Here is a 23,241-nt window from a genome sequence, read left to right on the forward strand (position 1 = left end):
AAAAGGTTAAATTTCATAAATAGCATCATTCTCATTCATGTAAGACTCATTTACTCTGCACTAGGTTGGAGTTCCAGAAAAATGATTAGGACGCAAAGACAAAAATATTTTATGAACAATACTTAAATCACTAATAAGCGTCGATGGAACACTTTAAGGCTGAAGCGCAGTGAGAGCATTTGCCCGTAGATGGCGCTGTGGTTGGGAAGGCGTGACAGAGCAGGCAGCCTTGAACTTGCTGTTAGTGAAGGATGACCTGGACTCCCAGTTTTGTCTCTACCTTGTGCAGGGACGACAGGTGTGCATCATTATGCCTGGCTGGATTTCTAGCTGGAATCATTTGAGAGATTATAGAAAGGAGTGACTCGGAAGGTTCCTATTGCTGTCAAGGGTAAAGAACTGGCCAGAAGTAGACACCACTGTCGTGTCTGTTTATCCGACAGAATGGAACTCTAGCAGAAGGACATTATTTCATAGGAGTTGCCTATAGAAAACCTTAAAAACAGAAAGAAACCAAACTGAAACAAATTATCTAGTAAAGTAACAGTGCTTAGAGACCTCAGCTTTAATTAGTTAATGACACAAACAAAAGCAAAGGTATGTTTATTCTGCATGTAAAATATGCTTGTAGTGATCAAACCTAATGACAAAGATTTAAAGATCTTTAAGTTAGTTACTATTGGCCAGCTTTAGACATCTGAATAGTTGCATAAATACAGAACCAGGCAGAACATCTGTATAGTAAACAAACCCTTCAGCCATGTGCTGTCATTTGTGTCTTGTCTCACAAACGTGCAGCTTGGAACCGCACACACTTTACAAACCGGGAAGCTAAGACTCGACAGCTAATGTTCCGTCACCGTTGTCACCTCCGCAGTCCCTGAGATGAGACTCCTTCCTGCATCTGGGCCCTCCATGCTGGGTCTGGCCTCTGTGCTAGCTGGGGTCCTTTTGTTCTTGGGGCGCAAGGGTCCTTGTGGAGTCACCAGGAAATGCTTGTTCATTTCCTTCTGATGAGCCAGGTAAAAGGGCTGGGGTACTAAGCAAGGCAAGCTCTTCATCAGCTACTGAATCATCATATTCCAAAAGAGAAACGCCACTGGCCTTCTGAAATAGTGTCCTCTGAGGGGAGCTGGGCTCTTTTTTCTTCTTAGGTGTTGCATATTTGGTGCCACACCTCCGTGGCGGCTGAAAAGCCTTCTGTGCAGCCGGAGAGACAAAGGTACAGATGGGACTCACCGGGGGAGGTAAGGGCAGCCGACTCAGGAAATCCAAGGCTCTTCTTTTTCTACAGGTCTTTGGGTCATCAATTTCTCTCTCCCCATTACAAGACTTTGAAGCCTTCTGGGCTGACTGAGCCAGGGGTGTAGACTTCTCTTTTGGTGTGCAATGTGATAAAGGACTTTGATAATTTTGCTCACTGTTAGGTGAAAACCTCTAACAAAACAAAAAAGGAGCCTATCATAATATGTACTTGTATATAAACAAAATAAAATTTAACCTTTCGTTAAAAAAATACAGAGGCCACTTTCTTATCTAATCGATGAAGGATAGATGTCAAAATCTCATGCTGTTATTCCCATCCCATGGGAAATAATTTTACACAAGAGAATATAAAAATGACTAGAAAAGGAAAACGAAGAGATCCTAATACAAAATTTTTTTAAAAATTCACACAACATCATTTATGCTTTAACTTTCCAAAAGAGTTACAAAGCTAAAAACGACAGATTTTTCAGAATCACTTTAAGAACAAACTCTGACTTCTACTTCTTCCTCCCTCTTTTTTGGATATTTACTTATTAGTGTGCATACATGTAATGTGCATATGTGTGTGCACGCGCGAGCACTCACATGCTCCAGCACACCTGTCAAGGTCAGGGGACTGATACCTGTGGGAGTGGGTTCCCTACTCCACCAGGTGGGTCACACAGATCAACATCAGGCTCAGCCACAGCACCTTTATCTGCTGAGCCACAGCTGACTCTGCCTGTTTTAACACCTTTCTTTTCTCCTGAATCACTGGCAACAGTTGTTCATCTTCTTTCTTTGCCAGTCTAACTCTTTTAACAGTGGCTTTTCTTGTATTGAGTGAGGATTGCTTTACTGAGTTAGGGTGCTGTACAGGGCCACCTATCCTGTCGACCCTGGCAATCAGACACCTACCATAAATCATAAATGAGCCAACTGACCTGAGAAACAATGCAACAGCTAGCAAATGGTATGTATGGGCAGCTCTTCTAGCAACAGGACCAGGCAAAAGGCTTTTCACTACATGTCCTTGGAGTACCAACCATGTAGTTTGCTCCCAAAACTTTACATTCATACTTCAACAAACAAGTTACAATCTCCACACAGAGCAGCTACAGCAAGCTAGCCACAGGTTAAATACAGCTTAGTTACACCTCACATTTGCTAGGGCATGCCAGAACACCTGTTATTTCCCAAAATGATTTCCCAAACCGATAACTTACCACTGACTGACTGCCTGTAGCAAGGAGCTCTGAAGCAGGGTAGGTGGAAGCCAGCAGAGTGGAGTCTTTAGTCGGGGTGGACCACTTGGAACTGTCTCCATTAAGCAGATGTAAAAGCTTCTTTTCTGCTTCCTTGTAAAATGTATCGATATCCTAAGAGAATAAAGTGGAAAAGCTGTGTCCTGAGTTGCTAATTCACACACTGATGTTCTTGGAAAGTATTTTCTTTTAGAAATAAAACATTCAGAACAAAAGAATGAGCCACATTTTTGTTTGTTTGTTGTTTAGCTAGGGTCTTGTTATATAGCCCAGCTGGCCTGGTTCTCTCTGTAGAGGATGGCACTCAAGTTCTGGAATCTCAGGCGTGTGCCACCATGCCTGGTGGGACACTTAAAATTTGATAGCACCTGTCAAGCGTGCACATCAATGTAAAACCAACTCTCCCTAAAGGGTGAGGGAAGGTGGTGTGGATGAGCACATGTGCTCATGTGTGGAAACACTAGGCTAAAACTGTGTTCTGCTTCCTACTTCCTGATCTTACCCCAATAGCTTGCTTCATTCTGTTGACTCTCTCCTGAAAGTAGACCTCCTTTGGACTGGTGGAAAATACGGAAAAATTCCCAGCAAATAAAGTCGGCACTACTGATCTGGATTCTGGATGCCACTGGAGGTTGCTCGCAGAAACTAGCACACGTGGCTTTATGTCTTCATTAACATCTATCCCAAACTTTACCACTAATAAATTAAGGCACTCGTCTGACAGGTAGACCAAAGGAGCAAGACCTAGAATGAAATATAAGTCATCGTTATCTTTACAATTGCTAGGATAATATTTGTTTGTTCTAGATGACAAAAACCCCTGTGTTTAGAGAAAGCATGGGATTTCTAGAATGAAAATCCTTTGCTTAAGGTGTTACAATTTCACTGGCAAACATTCCGAGGCCATGGGGCAGCAGATACACGATACACAGCTGGTGGGTGTGTAGATCTGATCCGGCCTTCTGGAGAAGAACTTAGCATTGCCTAGCAAAGCTATGCACATCTTACCTTTAGCAGTACATGCCGAAGACAGATGCCCAATAATATTAAAATACATGTGAGCAAGGGTCATGATGATAACAGCTGCACTGCAGTACTGGTCTGCAGTTATAAAATGTTGGAAGCAACCCTTATCAGCTCACACACAGGGGTAGCTGAGTTGCACCCATACCCACCGTCGTGCGACGGTTTCCTAGGCAGCTGTGAAAAGAATGAAGAAAGTCCCAAGACAGTGCTAACTAGGAAAAGCACACCAGAAAGGCTCCAGTGTCACCCTGCCTAGCAGGAAGGGGACAGAAAATACATACATGTTTCTAGGACTTTGAGTCAAGAAAAGAGGAAGGCTGAACAAGAAACTAAACAGGTGAGGCCTGGAGGGGCAAAGGAGGACCAGACACAGGAGTTGTTCAGGAGGGAAAGACACTTCTCCAAGGGCAGCTTTCTCTGTGGCTCTGACTCTTACAGTCAATAACAGACCTTAGTTTTACGATGTGCTTCCCACTCAAAAGAACCAGAGTTGGTTGATTCAGGACTGCAGCAGGGAACACAGATGAACTGGCAGCAACTTGTGTTTCCGAGAAGCAAAGAAGTGTTCAGCAAGTAGAGGAGGCTTGTTGAGAGCTAGGCTGGCATGGGCCTGGGCAGGCACGGGGATGTACCTAGGCCAGTCTCCCCTCTACTTACTTGGGCACTTATTTCCTGCCTGTTTGAAGCTATGCAGATGTCTACCTCTCCATCACCTCCTGCATTTGTGGCCCCAAGTGTCTACTGCTGGCTAAGGTGTGTCTCACCACAGCGTGTCTGGACACAGGTGTCATGTGCTGACTTCCTAGTGTCAGGCTTTACTCCCTTACTAGCTTCTTCATTCAGCACAGGGTGCCCTCAGGGCACCTGCCACACTTTCATCTGAAATCTATTCTCCTGATCATGATTCTAACAACCACTTCTCCTTTCCTTCTCTTTGAGCAAGAGAAGGAACCACACCCACCATCTCCATTCCTCTGCTCCCTTGTTCTACTCAGGTAGCCAGTCCCTCTCTTCGTGGAAAGGGTTTTGCCATGATGCCAAAGCCAACTACCACGTCTTGGTTCTCACCTCACACCAGTGATTGAGACACACTGCCTCCTTTCTATCTGTCCCATCCCTGAACATCCAGGTGCGCAAACTGAGTCCTCTGTCTCTTCCGAGTACCCTCACCCCCAGAGTGCTCTCGTTCAGCCTCATGGCTTTGTTCCTCACTGGCATACTGATGGCACTAAATCTGAATCCTCAGGTCTGACCACTGCCCGGAGCAGATGTCTGTGAACACAGTGGTCGGTCTACCACATCTCCAAAGCTTCTCACGTGGCTGAGACTGTACTTGCAAACCATGCTTCCCATGGGTTGTTTTCAAGTTTTCCCTTTTCAGTAAGGAGTAATTCCAGTCTTCCATAGCTTTGGACACCCCACACTGTCCCTCCACCTTCAGAGTGTAATCAGAGTCTACTGTTCCCCACGCCCATGCCTTTTGTCTGCTCCACCATCCTCCCCTGCCTAGATTCTTACCATGGCCTCCTCCTGGAGTCACTGTTTGTACTCACACCCTCTATACCCTATTTCCAATGTGACAGTTCGGGTGATATGCAAAAAGGTCGAAGCCTGTTTGTCTCTCCTCTACTTGAGACTGTCCCATGACTTCCTATCACCCTTTAAGCAAAAGTTAAATATATACAAGGGCTCCAGCAAGACGGCTCAGTGAGTGAAGGCAATTGCTGTGCAGACTGACAGTCTGAGTTCACTCCCCAGCCCCTACATCAAGGGGTATGGGAAGAACCATCTCCTCTGACCTCCACACGTGCCACACACACCACCTGGCACGTCCCTGCCTCTCTCGCTCCTCTGGCAAAGCTAACAGGTCCCGCCCAGCACAGCCTTCCTGGAGCTCTCCCAGATTCCACATGCTGCTCTCTCAGTTTCTCCCAGTCCAACACGAATATCAATGATGTCTTTTCTGCACCCTGTCCTCCCAACCTTTCTTCCATTTGTCACTCATGCTATTTTGTTGTTTGTAATCTCCTCCTCCCACCAGAGTGCTCCCGGGAAGGGATTCTTATCTACTGTGCACCTGGCATGTAACAATTACTCAATAAATATTGATGGAATGCACCAATAAGTTACCCACCTTCTATAACAATCAAACGTGTGCAGACACAGTGTGACCCGATGACAAGGAACAAAATGGCAATGCGGCTTAGTAACACAAGAGTCAGAGAAAAGCCCTACATCAGACGAACACAGGAAAGCAGGGTGGGAGGAAAGGAAAGAGGGAGGGAAGGTTAGCAAGTACAGAGAAAGACAGAACGTAAGGAACCCCCTACCCCCCAATAAGAAAATGCCTAAAGTTTTCACAAGTGACTCTGCTATAGAACTTTAGACCATACAGTCAACACAAAAACCCCTGGATTGCAGATAACAAGCAGATCACTCTGTAGATGGAAAGGAGACAGCAGGACCAAAGAAACTGACAGCACACACCACAAGGGGACAGAGTCAGGCTTGAGAAAAGACAACGATGTGCACAGTGTCTGCAGAAGGCAAAATTAAGGACATAAGGGCTGCCTGTGATCATAATGGATAAAGACAGAAAATACAATGAAAAAGAACCAAATAAAACCAGAAATAAATGTGCTGTCACACAAGACAACTGGCATTCTGAGGCAGGGCTGCTAAGAAGGGGATGTGCAGATGCAGAGACGCAAAAAGCCCTGAGTGTGTGGCATAAAGGAGAACTGCTCAGGAGCCATGTCAGGCAGGGCTGGGAAGTGCTGAGCTGAGGGCACCGCTCTTCCAGAGGACTCAACAGAACACAACAGAAAGGACAGTGAGCTGCCAGAGAAGGGGGACGGGGACAGTGACAGCAAGTGCTGAAGAGCCTGCGCTACATCATGTCTGCTCTAGGAGGGGGCAGTGCCCTGCCCTTACAGCATTACATCCCAGGGGGCACGGGGTGTGGGACACGCTCAGGAGCTGAGGAGTGCCAAGGACAAAACGGAGCCGAAGGACGAGTGCTGCTGTGGGAGAGGAGCGGACGCTGCTCCTGTTAGGAAGGGTCTCCCACAAGGACATGTCACATGGCTGAAGTGCAATGGGAGAGACAGGAGCTCAGGCCGAAACGTCTGGAAGGCTTGTGCCTACACAGAGACCTCGGCTGGGTGTGACATCTCTGCAGAACTTCAGTAAGAAATGAAACAGGGTAGGACAGAGTCAGTGGCAGAATGCCTGCCCAGCATTGGGAGCCCCTACAAAACAAACAAAAACAAACAACTAAGAGAAGAATCCAGCCAAGATGTTGGAGAATATTAAAAGCTGAAGAGATAAGAGGTTTAAATGTTTCACTAAATATAATTATTTGATCATAATTACTAAAAAAGAAAGAAGAAAAAAAGAAAAAGAAAGGGAGGCTAAGGGCCAAGAGGATGGCTGTGTGTAAAGGTTCTTTACCATCAAGCCTGATGACCTGAGTCTGACCTCTGGGCTCCATGGGAGAAGAGAGCAGACTCATAAAAGTTGTCCTCTGACCCCCACATACATGCTGGCATACCCACACACATACAGAAATACGAAGATTACTTTCACATCACTGCTCAGCAAGCGTATCAGTGTAGCTCCACCATGTAAGTTTAAAAGCTTGAAAGGCAATGCTTCTCCAGAGAATCAACAGAAAGCTACATTAAACACACTGTACATTACCGACTGCTTTTACAACAGAAACAACAACTCCTACGAGGTCCACTTCAGAGCACGGAGGCTGAAAGGCTGGCTCCAACAGTCTGCTGAAGTGAAGAGGCTCCCGGGGCTGGTAAACCTGGAGTAAGGTCTCCTGGGAAACCTGGGGAAATAGAACAAATCGTCAGCGTGCGGAGACTCTGGGAGGCACTTGCTTTTATCAAAAGGAAAATGTGTAAGGAGCAGTTCAGACCGGTAGCTGCTGATACTGAGTTCTTTTCGTAGCTGTTAACTGGATGCTAGCTTGTTCAAATTTACTCCTGGATCGCGATACTGCAAGATGATAGATTCTGTATCTCTTTCCCTCGGTTAACAGGGAGTGTAAGTCTGCTGAAGGACGCCAGATACTCAGCAGAGCTGTTCAGAGGAACAGGAGGACACAAAGGCACACTGGTGACCATTTACGGAAACATGTGAACAACAAAGACCCAAGGGTGCCCCTGCGCTGTGGGTGCTCACAGCCCATTTTATTTACTTGGTCTACATGAATTTTACATTTCATTTATCATTCGTAAATTCACTCCTCCAACCCCCAGACAGGGTTTCTCTGTGTGGCCTTGAATGTCCTGGAACTCACTCAGTAGACCAGGCTGGCCTTGAACTCAGAGAATCTCTTGATTCTGCTTCCAGAGCGCTAGGATTAAAGGTGTGCACCAGCACCGCCCAGCATAAACTCACTTTTAAACTTAACAAAAACCTTGCATACTTACATGATTTTTCTTCTTTCTTGTAGCTTGTAACACGCAGCTTCCACACCGTCGTAACATCCCTTGATAAGCCCTCCGCTAGCTCAGCGGACTCCAACGCCTTCCGGAATTCTGACTGGATCTGTGCTTGTTTCTTATCGTTCAACATTTGTCTGTGGTTGTTCAAGGCTCTCAGCTGCTCTTCACTGAAACAACCCTGTGACCAGTTAAAACATCAGAGAGCTGCCACAACAGCAATCCTGCCTACCTTAACTGGGCTGCCTTATATGAGAACAAAATACAACAGATCCAATCCACCTGGGTGTGTACTAATCATTTTATCACACAATGCTCTCAGGGACCTCCAACTGCCTATGTGTCCTTGTGACAGACCTCCCTAGAGCCAAATCTCTAATACTTAGGTTCTCTAACCACAACCAGCACACCTACATTTCAAATGTCTGACATGAATGGACACTAACAGAACAACGAGTTTATGCCTGGTAAATGTGCTAACTCACGTATCTTCATGGGCATGCCATGACTGTCGCTATTATTTCCATGCTGGAGCCGACGAAAGTGAAGCACAGAGACAATCAGTGACTGCACAGGTGACATAGGAGGGGCTGGCTCAAGGGCTTTTTTATCCTTATCTCCTGTGCAATCAATTAGATTTAATAATTCATCTTTGGAACAGGAGATATAATTTTTAAAAGTGTTTTGTGTGTTTGTCTATTCATTTTATGTGTACATGTGGAGCTGCAGTTATAGGCAGTTGTGAGTTGCCAAACATGGGTGCTGGAAACCCAATTTGGGTCCTCTACAAGAGCTCTGAGCATTCTTTTTTAGTTTTTTTTTGTTTTTTTGTTTTTTGAGATAGGGTTTCTCTTTGTAGCTTTGGAGCCTGTCCTGCAGTCCTGGAACTTGCTCTGTAGACCAGGCTAGCTTCAGTCAATCTCACAGAGATTCACCTGCATCTGCTTCCCAAGTGCTGGGATTAAAGGTTTGTACGGCCACCACCTCCCAGAGCTCTGAGCATTCTTAACCACTAAGCCTTCTGTCTCTCCAGACAGAATTTGGCTGTGTCTCCCAGGCACACATCTTGCCATCCTGCCTCTTGGTCCCCAGAGTGCTTAGAACACAGACATGTGCCACACATCTGGCTAAAAAGAAGGCTTTGCCTGCATTAAAAAAATACAATATCTATCTATATAGATAGATAGATGCAGTATTTATTTTAGGTGTGTGGAGGTGAGGAAAACTGGAAGGAGTTGGTTCTCTCCTTCTACCATGTGGGTCCCAGGGATCAAACTCAGGCTGTCAAAGTTGGCGGCAGGAGCCTTGCCCACTGAGTCAATTTCTCTGGTCTTTTGCCTGGCATTTTAAATCATGTTATTTTAATATATGAAACTCATAAAACCTTTCATTCTCTATCTGACACAGAATCAAACATTTGCCCCAGAAGCCCCCCTTTTGAAAGACGCAGCATTTCGACATGGAGGCGCCACAAGGGCCAGGGCACAGCTTCCCACAGGTCTGGGGACTGGGCTGTCGCCTGGCTCTTCCTCACCTCAAGGTGATCGGGGTCGGAAGCACTCTGAACTGCTGCATAGAGCTCTGCACCATCCTGCAGAGCATGGACCTGCTGCCTTGTGAGTGCACGGGACAGCACACACCGCTGTGCTGTGTTTTCTGGGGGGAGGGAGGAAGCATTGATTAGCTAAACCCAAAACTTTGGAGTGAAAACTACGAAGTCAAGCTAAAACATCCAGAGGAGGAACAGACAATCGAGAGCCACAAAGAGCAGATTAGACTGACGGCTCAGCTGGCAATGGTACCAGTTACCAGGTCTACCGACCTGCCCAATTCCCAGAGCCCACTAGGCAGGAATTGCCTAGCGCCATAAGTTGTCCCTTATTTCTGTTGCATGTGCTGTCTGTGACATGGACATACAATCAATGAATAAATGAAATTTAAAAATTATTTTAAAAACAACCTATCTAAGCACTCGGGAGGCAGAGGCAGGCAGATCTCTGAGTTCGAGGCCAGCCTGGTCTACAAGAGCTAGTTCCAGGACAGGCTCTAGAAACTACAGGGAAACCCTGTCTCGAAAAACCAAAAAAACAAAACAAAACAAAAACAAAACAAAAAAAAAAAAAAACAACCTATCTATCTAAAAGCTTCCTTGTTTAAAAAAAAAAGAAGAAACTGAGGCAGTCTCATGTAAAATGTCACACACAGGGGTTTATGTAATGAGATTAATTTGTAATTTAAAGAAATTGTTTCTCATGCTGATTTACTTATTCATGAAAACAGTGTAATCTGGTGATAATTTTAAATAAATAAGATAGTGGAAGTCTAATCTTTGATTTAAAAATTTGTTTTTTAGTATGTGATGTATGTGCTTGTATGAAAGTATGACACTTGGGGTGGGGTGCCATGAAGGCCAGAAGAGGCACGGGATCCCCTGGAGCTGGAGCTACAGGTGGTGTGGGTGGTAGAAACTGAACTCAGGTCCTCTGCAAGAACAGTAAGCACTCTTAGCTGCTGAGTCATCTCTCCAGCCCCCTGATCTTTCTATAGATACACATATTTTACACCTGCAGAAAATTCTGAGGAAATACCTGAAAAAAAATTTTTTTAAATTTTTGTCTGTCTGTCTGTCTGTCTGTCTATCTATCTTATTTGTATAGATGAGAAGTATATGAATAGAGTAATACTCTCTATTCAGTCATTCCCCTCAGCCAACTTCAATGTCCCAAAGTTTAATTAACAGAACAGGGAAGCCGCCCTGAACTGAACTCAACACTTTGGAAGAAAACAAAATCTTTAGTAACACAAAAGTAGATTAGAAAAGGGAACTTTAAGCCCAAGCAATGGTGGCAGCGCACACCTTTAATCCCAGCACTCAAGAGGCAGATCTCTGTGAGTTCGAGGCCAGCCTGGTCTACAGAGCGAGTTCCATGACAGCCAGAGCTGTTACACTGAGAAAGAGAAACCCTGTCTTGAAAAACCAAAACCAAAACCAAAAAAAAAAAAAAGAAAGAGAGAAAGAAAGAAAGAAAGAAAGAAAGAAAGAAAGAAAGAAAGAAAGAAAGGAAGGAAAAAGAAAAAGAAAATAAAAGGGAAGTTTAAGTCATTTACACACAAAGATGATGAGCTGGTCACTGAGGTCCATGTGTGGAAAAGGTCCTTCCTAGTAGTTTCAGGAGGTTTGTCCCTTGGAAACTCAGAACCTCAATGACACAGGCTGGTGCACAGCTGGATAGAACACTGGGAAGAAGTCTGACAGGGACTTGGAAGACACTAGTCTGGCTGACTCCTCCTGGCCACCCTTCTCCTAGCACCAAGGATTCCTAGATACTCAAACTCAGTGTACGAATTCATGCCTGGGGTTCAGGCCTGCACCCTAGCTACTCTGGAGGCCGAGGCAGGAGGAAGAGTGAGTACGAGGCCAGGTTGATCAACTTTGTAAGATACTGCCTCTAGATGAAAGGGAAGGAGGGAGGGAGGGAAGAATAAAGGAGAAAAGAGGGCACTTATTTAAGGACCCTAAAAGATACTGACACAATAGCTGTCATCTTTCGCTGTCTCAGACAATTACCTAAAAGCTCAGTTCTAAAAGAAGCAACGACAACTGTATATGTGTGGTATTTTGTAAGTAAAAAAAAAAAAAAGACACAGAATTAAAAAAGAATCAATTACTCAATAAGAATTTACATAATTATAAAGCGTTGTGAGAGATAACAATTTGTAATAAGAGGCCCATTTTACCTTCATGGTCTTTAAACTCTGCCTGGATTTTGTTGAACAAGTCCTCCAGTTTCTTCTGCTGGTCCCCTGCAAATCTCACTGCTTCCTTTGCCTCTTCTTTCTCATTACGAAATATGTACAATCCAGATGCTGTCTTCTCCACCCACTGACAATGTATTGAAAACAGGAAGGAACATTCAGATTCTCTCCAGAGAAAGAAATTACATGGTAAGTTTCAAAACATATCATACCTGTAAAGGGTACACTCTCTGAACAATGATGTCCACACAGCCAACACTTCCTCCATCACTGAACAGTGAGGATAAGAACAGGGGGAAAGGCCTGGGATCACGAAAGAACCCCAGCTTGCTGTGCCAACGAGCAGGCCGTGTGCTGTTGGCAGAAATCTGCATACATTAAAGAGGAAAAGTTAAAGACATACTGAATTCTACTCTACAACTTTCAATCTTTCGGGATGTTTTAAGAGTATTTGTGTGTGTGTGTGTGTGTGTGTGAAAAAGATGGTTCAACAGTTAAGAACATTTGCTGCTTTTGTAGAGGGCCTGGGTTCGGTTCCCAGCACCCATATAATGGCTCACAACTCCGGTTCCAGGGGATCCAATTTCCTCTTCTGGCCTCTGAGGGAACTGCACGAACATGGTACATAGACAGGCAAAACACTCATACTTAGAAAACAGAAAAACTTTTTTTAAAAAATTAACTTTTAAATATCTCATGAAGATGACTGATAAAGATTTTAAAAAGTGAGTAAGTAGAAAAACCATATAAGAAGAAAAATACTTCAATATATACTTCTCAAGAATGTTTCTACTGTAGGGCCTGGGGTGTTATCTACTACAGAGCACCTGTCTAACACGTGCAGGATCTGACTCCCTAGCAACAGATACATGCACCAAACGCATGCACTCATGCACTCGAGTTCACTTACTTTTGCTACAAAGCATCAATGCTTGTTAGAGGGCGGGAGATGGCTCAACTGGTGAAGTGCTTGCCCTGTATGCATGAGGATCTGAGTTTTATCCCCAGAGCCACTGTGAAAAGGCCAGAAGTGACGGCAGGCACTTGTAATGCCAGTGCTGGAAGGAGGAGACAGGAGTACTGGTGCCCAAACTCGACTCTAGTACAGACCGACTCTTATTCAATAACTGCAGCTGCATTTGGCTCAAAAAATAGCTCTGCCTCCCCTAGCCAGAAAATCCCTTAGAGCAATCTGCTTCTTCCATTACTAGTACATTGACAAGATATGCTGTCCTTTATGACAAAAGTAAATACAACATTCTCAGTTAATTACCTCTCTAGAATGTAACGGGCTCTCGCCTGGAGTGCACAATAGTTTAACTTACCTTTAGCCTAAGAGAGTCTGGGGCTTCCAGAGGTGCACAGGCATCAGGGGAGCCCACCAGCTCTGCCCCATAGGTAATGATCTTCTGACCCACAGTCAGTCTCCCGCTCTTTACCAGAGCCACAAGTGGAGGGTCTAGCTGGGCCTTGACAGCATACCACCCGTCTGTGAGCTCGACAGCGTCTACACTCTTGGGATCTGCACGAGTTTCCCTGCCTGAGGCTTCGGGTCCACTTGTGCTTGGTGAAAGGACATCAGAAACGCAGAGAACGAGTGTTTTTGCGGCCGTGTCATCCCTCTCCAGGATCTTCTTGAGAGCCGACCTGCTGCTGTTGTCGATTTCCACATCGTATCTGAAAACGAGACAAAAAAGCTGACCGGGCACTGGAGCCTGGGGTCTCACTGTAAACTAAGCCACGAACTGCAGTTAAGAGTGTGGGATGATCACGAGGACCAGAGTTTAGATCCCAGCATGTACATATCAAGCTGGCGGAGAGTACATGCCTGTAACCCCAGCTCTGAGGTGGCTGGAGACAGACTGCCAAGAAAACATAAGCTCCAGGTTCAGGGAGAGCCCCCACCTCAAAGGAACAGGCAGAGCGTGCTAGTGGAGGACACCAGACACCCTCTTCTGGCTTCCGTGAATACATACCGAAGGCACATCCACACATGCTTATGAGCACATGGGTATACCCAGGTGTAGTCACAATAAATAGTTTTAAAAAATTAGTTCATCAAGGCCAAGCTGGTCTATATAGATTGAGTTCTAGGACAGTCAGGGCTACACAGGAAAACCCTGTCTCGAAAAGCCAAAAGAAAAAAAAAATTAGCTAGAAGTACTTATTTTTTATCATTAAAGTAAGAATACTAAAGACAAAAATGTTTTATTAACAATCTTTAAATACTGGATCAAATTAGTAACTCACATTTACAAAGGTGAAAGAGGGGGTGGGCGCTGCCACTCAGAAGTGGTTCATGCACTATCTTTGATATGGAAGTCAGAGGCTACACAGGAACATGCAGACTGCATGACATTCACTTACGGCCATCCTTTCAACTTGCCTGTATTTTAGTTGAAGCAGCACTCTTTCTGGGTTTAGGCATCTATTAGCAAACTCTTTAGGAAAAGCAAATTCCATAGCTGCCAGTTTCCATACAATCCACCGGTAGTGATTAGACACCCAGGCACTAGAAATAAGCTTTGGATCCACACCTGGAGTGTCACAGAGAGCCCTGAGCAAAGAAATATACAACACAATGAAACCACAGAATAAAATTGGACTTCCCAACTATCACTATTCTCTTGTGCAAAATCCTGCAGTAAGCTTTTGTGAGCACACACCTGTTAGGCAATGTTGTACAACTAAGGTGTTGATGTCTAAATACTGAAATTTGCTAATTATGAACTGATATTTAAATACTTTTGTTTAAATTTTAGTGGCGATACATATTTTTTAAAACTCCATTTTTTAAAACATTTTACTGATTCTCTGTGGATTTCACATCATGTATCCTGATTCCACTCATTTCCCCCCAAAATATGGAATGCTTCATGAATTTGCATGTTATCCTTGCTGCCAAAGCAGGCACTAGTGCTTCTATTTTTAATATTTATTAAAAATAGTGAATGAGGAAAATGACACAAATAGGGGAATACCATTAGGCAAACTCAAACTGAACTATTTCTACCACAATGGATAATATAGCCAATTTTAAAAAATAAAAAATATACTTCATTAAGTCCCAGAATAAATCACATTCAATTTTCAAAAGATTTCAAAAGAATGTTTAGTGAACCAAAATACACTTTAAAAAAATTCCTCATTAAAAAAAAAAAAACCAAAACCAAAAAACAATTACTAGCAACTTTTTAGTTTAAAAGTCATAGGAAAGAGAAAGAGGGCTGAAGAGATGGCTTAGCAGTTAAGAACACTGGCTTTTCAACCAGAGGTCCTGAGTTCAATTCCCGGCACCCACACAGTGGCTCACAACCATCTCTAATGGGATCTAACGCCTTCTTCCAGCATAAAGGTGTACATGCAGACAGAGCACTCATATAAACAAAATTAAAAAAAAAAAAAGAAGAGAAAAGAGGGAGAGAAGGATGACAGAACAGGTGAAGGCTAACACACAGTCTCTTCGGTACACAGCACCTATAAAATTCTTCTTTTCCAGCCTTCCCATCATTGGAGGGGATCAGCCATCCACCATCTGCTAACTGAATGCCCTTTCCATCACACACATCTTCTTTACCAAAGTAATTCTGCATGTCAAACTGAAAATGCTCAGCGTTTTTGCTGTTAATGTTCATGCACTCTTTAGAAACGCCATACATATAAAGCTGTAAAAAACAATAGAAAAATGTGATAATAAATAAATAAAAATCCAATACAGTCCTAGAATATAAACCAAACTGAATTTATCCAGAATTTTCTATTTAAATACTAAAATAGTCACTATAAAATAGTTAACTGGTCCAGGAGCACAACTCATTGATAAAGCGTGTGCTTAGCATGTGAAAAGCACTGGCTGTGAAGTATACACGCGCGCGCGCGCGCGCGCGCGCACACACACACACACACACACACACACACAGACAGACATGCACAAACACAAACATGAACCCCCTCTGCACTAAGACTATGTTTATAAACACACACACACACGCACACACACACACACATGAACCCCCTCTGCACTAAGACTATGTTTATAAACAGCTGCACTGTTTATTTCCTCTTTTATCTCCCTCTTGCTAAATCGGTCACGAGAAGGCCGTGTCTGCCATCCGCAGTGGCAGGCTGCGCGTCTTCAGCAGTACATGTACAGCTACACTGAATGAAGCACAGGCTAGCATGGCCCCGGCACCAGGCAGACATGCAAATTCACCAAGTGCTCCATGGATTTAACCCATTATGTCATACAAACAACATGTGCTAGCAATTTCTCTTAAAAGCGAGGAAGGGAAGGTGCAGGGTACTATCAGGAGCTTCCTCTCAGCCACGCATGCCCAGCTAAGTGTATTTTCCTTCGGCCAGAGTGGCTCTGACCCACGCGTGCATTGGAACATGACTCTTCCACTCAAATTAGGCAACTCTGGGCTGTGACTTAGCCCTCTCTATGCTTCAGTCCTCCCGCCTGACGGACGGACAAAACAACTGTGTTTCTTGAAGGGGGCTGTGAGGCTGAAGACAGCTCCCACGGAGCCATCGGAAGTTCTTAGGAGTGCCCAAAGTGTGCACAACTCCACTCCACACTGTGAGCAGCACTGCCGTCACTTCCAGCCTTCCACTCTGGAATATTCCACAAACAGTAAAGTTTTCACTAGACTCAGACATCAGAGCCTCTAGAAAGCGCAGGGCTACAGTCAGTCACTCACACTTGAAACCAGGGTTGATGAGATTCCTCCAATGCCTAGCTCAGAGCACTCACACCACCAAAGCAAGCAAGAGCTAAAGCACAAATGGCAGGGCTGTAGCACAGACACGTCAATGAGGCTAGGACATGCCTGGCAGGAAACGGGGAGGCTGCCACTGCAGGCTGAGGAGGAGGAAGCAGAATCATTTTTTCATTTGATTAGCAGCAATTTGTTCATTCTCTATACAAGACAATTTTCAGATGATAGCTGACAGCACGAGGCTTCCTTTTGCTGTAAAAGCTGTTGGTATCATAGCATACCTGCTTATGAGAACACGCAGAAGGAACACGGCCTCTTACTGCGGCCTGCAGAGAGATCCGAGGCAGGGTGGATGATTTTGTGAGATACAGACTGCCCGGCTGTGGACAGAGATGATGCCTTTCTTTCTTTTTAATTCGCATACTCTGTAGGTCTCTGGAATTCTGAAGGCTTGCCATTAAATCTGTTAAAGGACAGTTTGCAAAAGGGAAAGGGATGCAGAGTTAAAAGGCACAGCCTGGCTAGGCACTGTTGGCTCATGTCTTTGATTCTAGCACTTGGGAGGCTAGAGGAGGATCTCTGCAAATCTGAGGCCAGCCTGGTCTACAGAACTAGTTCCAGGACAGCCAGGGCTACACAGAGAAGCCCGATCCCCCAAAACTAACTAAATAATAAACTCCAGTCAGTCACAGTAGTCCTGGACTTTTTGGGGAAGGTCTCACTCATGCCTTAGCTAGCATTAAACTCCCAGCAGGCCTCCTATCCCAGTGTCCTGACAGCTAGGTTTATACAACAGCCACAGGAAGCCGTTTTTGTTTGTTTGTTTTTTGAGACAGTGTCTTGCTACATAGCTCAGGCTAGCCTGGAACTCACAATGCTCCTGACTTAGACTCTTGAGCGGTGGTATTACAGACTTGAGCATGTCATGCCTGGCCTTGCGCAATTATTATGTTTGTCTTGTGAGTACACGCGTGTGCCCATGCATATGAAGGACATAGGATAACATGGAGTGTCTTAATCTACCACTCTCCAGTTTGACATAAAGGCTCTGACTGCTCACCAATTTGACCAGGCTGGCTGGCTGGCCAGAGAGCTCCAGGAATCCTCCTGTCTCGGCCCTTTCTGCACCAGAGTTACATATGTGTGCCGTCATACTTTGATTTTATATGGGTACTAGAAATCTGAACTCAAGTTTTCAGACTTGTGCAGCAAGCACTGTATCCACTGAGCCAGCCCCCTAGCTCCTGGCTTTTGTTTAAAAAACAAACGAACAACAAACAGAACAGAAGAAAACAAGAGTCTGTAGGTCTCTTTGAAAGAGATCATCAGAACAATTTGAACCTAATCTTTGGATTCAGAAAATCTGAAATGTTAAAAAAAAAGGCTCTGAAATTATCAATCACCATAAAAGGGAATAAATGCTCAGGATAACATTAAAGGGGGAACTAGCTAATGTGGTGGTTCTCAACCTGTGGGTTGTGACCCCTTCAGAAGGGTCACCTAAGGCCATTGAAAAACACAGATTTTACATTGTGATTAATAACAATAGCAAAGAAAATAATTTTATGGTTGGGGATCACCACAAGAGGAACTAAACTGTATTAAAAGGTGGCAGCGTTAGGAAGGTTGAGAACCACTGCTCTCATCAAAAGGTGACAACCAGGACGAGCAGATGGCCCGGCAGTTAAGTACTTTCTGCAATACATCTGATGACCTGAGTTTCAAATTCTAGAATGCACGATGGAAGGAGAGAATCAACTCCCAAATTGTCTTCTGACCTCCACATGTGGGCCGTGACGCTTGTACCGGTACACACACAGAAATCAAGATTTAATTTTTTTTTTTTTTTTTACAAAATACAGGACAACAAAGGTCACTCAATACCTAAAGGCTCTTCCTCACACTCTGTGGCCTCTTGATGGAAGCTTCCTTTGTCACACTGGCGAATTCACTGTCATTCACATCCTCCACCCGTCCCCATCTTATTGCTCCTGTGGTTCGTTTCCGTCCCGCGCTGATACTCTTGCTATTCCAATGTTCATCTCTGTGGGAACTGCCATTTCCTCTTGAAAGGTGGGACGAAGACTGTGGTGGATCTGCCGTGGCTGAGCTCTTGTCCCTCTCATTTCTTGAAGCAGAAATTTCGTGAGTTGGCAGGAATGAAGCTGCAGGATGGCTTGGAGGTTTTTCCGGAGCCGAATGCCCAGGATGCCCTCTAGACAGACGTCCTTGAGCCGGTGCAGTGAAATGAGGCCTCTGAGTTTCCCGCCTCTCTTTACTTGAGCTGTACTGGGGAGAGAGTACTTAGTGGGCCTGTGTGACAGAAGATGCACACGCGTGCCTTTCCCACGGATCCTCAGGGCTACCTGCTGAACCTATTCTGGTGACCGCTGTGCTCTCCTGAGTGATGACACCAAGGAACAACAGCACAGTTTTCAAGGCTTTCGCTGCTCCACAGACTTATACCCAGCCTTTGACTCCACGAGCCCGCCTCCCACAGAAGCCTGTGCACTGTGCAACTATGGGCAAGGGCCCCTCCTTTCTGCACAGCACCTCCTCCCCGCTCTCCACCTATCTGCAGGGGGCTTTCTTGCTAGTAATTCAGTCTTTGCTGGAGCCCCAATTCTTCCGTTTCCAACCTAAAACCTTTCTCTTTTCTCTCCTTCCCGTTATCTAGTACATTTTCTAGCACACATTTTCTAATACATTCCTAATGAATTAGAGCTGAACTTTCAAAATCATCACCCTTTCCCCTAAATTTTACCCAACTTATACTAAAATTTAAAAAAAATTACACATATCTCCCAGAAGGGCCACAGGTTCACCGGCTCTAGAGACGTGGTGGTGCGTGAACAATCTTCTGTCTTTCATTGTGCCCTAAAAAACCAGCAATCTACAGCATTAGTGGAAAAGCAGGCTTTCATCGCCATTTCTGTTATTACATATTATTGTAAATGTTCACGAAATTTTGATAGACATTGAAGTTTTCAATGTACATTATGGATATTTAATAAGGAATTATTAAATACACTTCACTTGCAAACTAATTTTAACTATAAGCCAAATAACCTACCTTTCAAACTCAGAGAAATCATTTAAATTTAGTACAGTGGTGTTAGCAGTCATTACAGTTAGCTAACAGCCAGCATTAATATGAAGGTTCAGAAGCAAAGCTTTAGATAGTGTTCACTCTCAATATGTAATTTAGAGCTATTAGACCTCCAGTAGGTTCACTAATTGGGGAATTACGCTGAATAAAACTAGGAGTCCAGCAAGGAGATCAAGAATGTAAATGTAACCATGCAAATGAACAGGAAATACATTTACATATTCATTAAGCAGCATTCCCCAGCTTTGCAGAGTGGCAGTGTAGCAGCCAGTGAGGTTTATCTGGGGCATGATTACAGCTAATTGAAAACTTTCCCCAATACCCTGCCTGACTGCTTGAAATATAGTTGGCATTAGCAATTCTATATTTCTCTAAGAGACTGCCAACAAACAAACAAACAAAAACCAGCATCCACACCACCCCCCAAAAAGCAAATAAGGTGCAATAATGCAGACAGATGTTATTAGAGAATGTCTACAAGATTAAACTGAAAAGCACTGAGTAAGAGGTGGGGAAATTGGAGGATAGCCTGGACAGTGACTCGGATAGATTTAAGACGCCTCCAAGTATACCTTTCTACAGAATTTATGAATGAGTTTTATTTGTTCTTATGTAAGATTACAGAATAAGAAAATTGAAGCCGGGCAGTGGTGGCGCACGCCTTTAATCCCAGCACTCGGGAGGCAGAGGCAGGTGGATCTCTGTGAGTTCGAGACCAGCCTGGTCTACAAGAGCTAGCTCCAGGACAGGTTCTAAAGCTGCAGAGAAACCCTGTCTCGAAAAACCAAAAAAAAAAAAAAAAAAAAAAAGAAAAAGAAAATTGAGGATTAGAGAGATGGCTCAGCACTGGCTGCTCCTGCAAAGGACCAGGGTTCAATTTCCACCACCCACATGGGGACTCACAACTGTCTCCAGTTACAGGGGATCTGATGCCTTCTTCTGGCCTCCACACACACCAAGCACACATATACACACAGGCAAAATGCCCATGCACATTAAAGAAAGAAAGAAGGAGGGAGGGAGGAAGGAAGGAAAAAAAAAACCCAGAAGACCTAAGGCTGGAAACAAATGAACTTAACCTAAATATCAATTTTGCACATGCAGAATTATCCTGACATCTGAACACAGCCCAATGGTGATTCATCTTTAAGAATTTATAATATAACAACAAAACCCGCATATGGTTCCATATATGCTTGTGAATGTGACGTCTATACTGTGGGAAGGCGGGATCAAGGGTCGTGTATGGAACCACAGAGGAGTACCCACAATGCTCTTAAAAGGACCTGCTATCAGCACTGCGGCTTATGCCTGTTCACTGTCCAAGAGAACCTCTGTACTGCCTGCACATCTTCCTACAGATGCCACATTTATTTCAAGACAGTTTATTTTCACAGTTGGGCTAAGACTCAGTAGCTACTTTTTTCGGCCAGAGGATTACCATGGGTACCTAAGAGGTTAACAACCAACTAGTTACTCAGATTTGGGGATTCAGCAGACTTCTGCCCTTTTAGAAGAACTGATTTTCCTTAGCATTACTATTGTGTGTGCGTGAGTGTATGATGGTGTGCAGGTGAAGACGATGGGACAACTTGGGAAGTCAGTTCTGTCCTTCTGAAATGTGAATCATGGGGACTGAACTCAAGCCACCAGGCTTGGTGGTGGTAAGTGCTTTTACCAGCTTGAACTGCTTCACCAGCCCAAGGTTTTTTCCTAAATAAATGAAATAAGGTAGGATTACAAAGAGAATAGTAGGTGATATGTTTGGCCTGGGGTAAAATTTAGCTTTCCAACAAGAATTTAGGGAAGTCTTGTATCTGGTTCTGTACGCTTTCTCGTAAGTAAGACGTTTGCAGAGACTAAGAAGTGACAAAGGTGGATAGTGCTGGGTAATAAAATTTGTCAACCTGGAGGTGGGGAGAGGACTCACGGGTCCTGACTGCCCCTGGTATAGGACTTGAGTTCAGTTCCTAGCACACAACTAAAGGTAACACCACCTCTGGGAAACCTGACGGCCTTGGCCTCCTGGGGCACTGCAGACATATGCAGACTCCTGTACAAACACACACACTGCTGCATAAATGTTTTTGTTGGGAAAAAAGAAAAAAAAGAGGAAGTCGAAGACTATAGGGGATGAAGAGGAAAGGAATCAACTATATGCTGTGAGTTAAAGATGGAGTCAAATCAGAACTAAAAAATGCCCATCTCATTAGTAGCCAAGATCACATGACTTAAAAAGACCAGCTTTGGTGAGGTGCTGTGAGTCCCCAGTTTCATTAAGTTTACAGTCACTATCTCATAAGCATCCTACCCTTTGCAACTAGAGCTTTCTCAGTGCCCTACTAGGCATCACGGATGAACATCCACATAACAAATAAGGCAAATGTGTAACATTAAACCACTCTGTAGACACAAGAACTGAGAAAGAAGTTAAGAACATCAGGCAGAGTACTTGATGAGGAAAGAAATGAATAAAAACAAATTTACCATCTGGAGCACTTTTTAAAGGCTTTAAGGATTTGCCTTTATTTTCTATTACCCTGTCAAATTCATTTAATAGGCTTCTTTTGATTGGCGGTTGTCCTAGAAAGAAAATACCATACATGTTTGTTATTATACCAGTTGTATCTTTCAAAAGCTTAGATTTCACTTTTTAAAACTAAAACATGTTAACCAATGAAACAAAACAAAACACCACCGTTTAAGTATTATAAAGTACATTTGTAGAGTGCTTGGTGAAGTAAGCCTGTTTCTGGCAGGGTGGCTTGTGATGAACTGACTCCAGGCCTCCCTCTGTAATATGACAGGGCTCGATCAGAAGCTATATGGTAACTCTGACACTGAGTCCACAAGCTTATTTAAATCACCCACTTAAGGGATGGAATGTTAGTTTTGACATCTATCATAAATGCAGTTATCAGCTGATTTAATACTTGAAAGATCTTTCTAGCCTGAGACATTTCGAATTAACCTAATAGTTTCACTAAGACATTAGATATACACTTAAAAGAGAAATTAGAATATTGTCTAATGGCATTAAGAGTAGGACACAGGGACAGAGAAGGCTCAGGAATTAAGAGCATTGGCTGCTCTCCCAGAGGAACCAGGTTCAGTTCCCAGCACCCACATGGCATTGGTACTTTTTTGTAACACCAGTTCTAGGGGATCCAAAGCACTCTTTGGTGGGCACCAGGCATGTACATGGCACACAGATATACATGCAAGAAAAACACCCATATACATAAGAATTCTGAAAAGAATATGGCATTATTTATTAATACCACTGCATTTAAACATTGTGAGGGAAGCAAGCAAACACTAAGCTCTCTGCATAGATAAGTAATGTGTCAAGGTCAATTTAATAACTTATTTTAAATTTTGTGATTTAAAAAAAATTAATCAATTAATTGATGGATGTTTCTGAGGTAGAGTTATGCTATTTAACCCAGGCTGACCTTGAATTTAAGGCAATCCTCCTGCTTAGGTTCCTAAATGCTGGGATTACAGCTATCAAATATTAAGCATGGCAGTAGTAAGCACGATTTTATCTTTACAGTTCTTTTTTTAAAAAAAAATTTATGGTTTATTTAACTTTATTTTATGTGCATTGGTGTGAAGGTGTGAGATCCCCTGCAACTGGATCTTCAGACAGTTGT

The 23,241-nt window shown here is 43.8% G+C and overlaps 1 protein-coding gene and 2 non-coding genes across 3 annotated transcripts in view; 1 reads left to right on the forward strand and 2 right to left on the reverse strand.

Annotated features, from left to right (window-relative positions):
- Positions 1-151: 151 nt before the first annotated feature.
- The window catches only part of Brca2 (BRCA2 DNA repair associated), a 43,231-nt gene continuing 20,141 nt past the window's right edge, over positions 152-23,241 (reverse strand). Inside the window, 19 exon segments of the mRNA XM_038345727.1 lie at positions 152-1,437; positions 2,475-2,627; positions 3,016-3,257; positions 7,242-7,380; positions 7,471-7,634; positions 7,988-8,180; positions 9,534-9,655; positions 11,738-11,882; positions 11,968-12,123; positions 13,081-13,432; positions 14,142-14,312; positions 15,233-15,420; positions 16,758-16,939; positions 17,211-17,220; positions 18,415-18,525; positions 18,527-18,577; positions 18,580-18,779; positions 19,302-19,353; positions 22,065-22,168. Coding sequence (XP_038201655.1) covers positions 832-1,437; positions 2,475-2,627; positions 3,016-3,257; positions 7,242-7,380; positions 7,471-7,634; positions 7,988-8,180; positions 9,534-9,655; positions 11,738-11,882; positions 11,968-12,123; positions 13,081-13,432; positions 14,142-14,312; positions 15,233-15,420; positions 16,758-16,939; positions 17,211-17,220; positions 18,415-18,525; positions 18,527-18,577; positions 18,580-18,779; positions 19,302-19,353; positions 22,065-22,168 — 3,341 coding nt within the window. The 3' untranslated portion in view covers positions 152-831.
- Positions 10,649-10,779, reverse strand: LOC119825820. Its single transcript, XR_005287287.1, has one exon. It is a non-coding gene; the product is annotated as a small nucleolar RNA SNORA36 family (small nucleolar RNA).
- On the forward strand, positions 19,827-19,964 carry LOC119825866. The gene has a single exon (XR_005287323.1). It is a non-coding gene; the product is annotated as a U4 spliceosomal RNA (small nuclear RNA).

Source organism: Arvicola amphibius, chromosome 10, assembly GCF_903992535.2.
Source record: "Arvicola amphibius chromosome 10, mArvAmp1.2, whole genome shotgun sequence".
Classification (NCBI taxonomy): Eukaryota; Metazoa; Chordata; class Mammalia; order Rodentia; family Cricetidae; genus Arvicola; species Arvicola amphibius.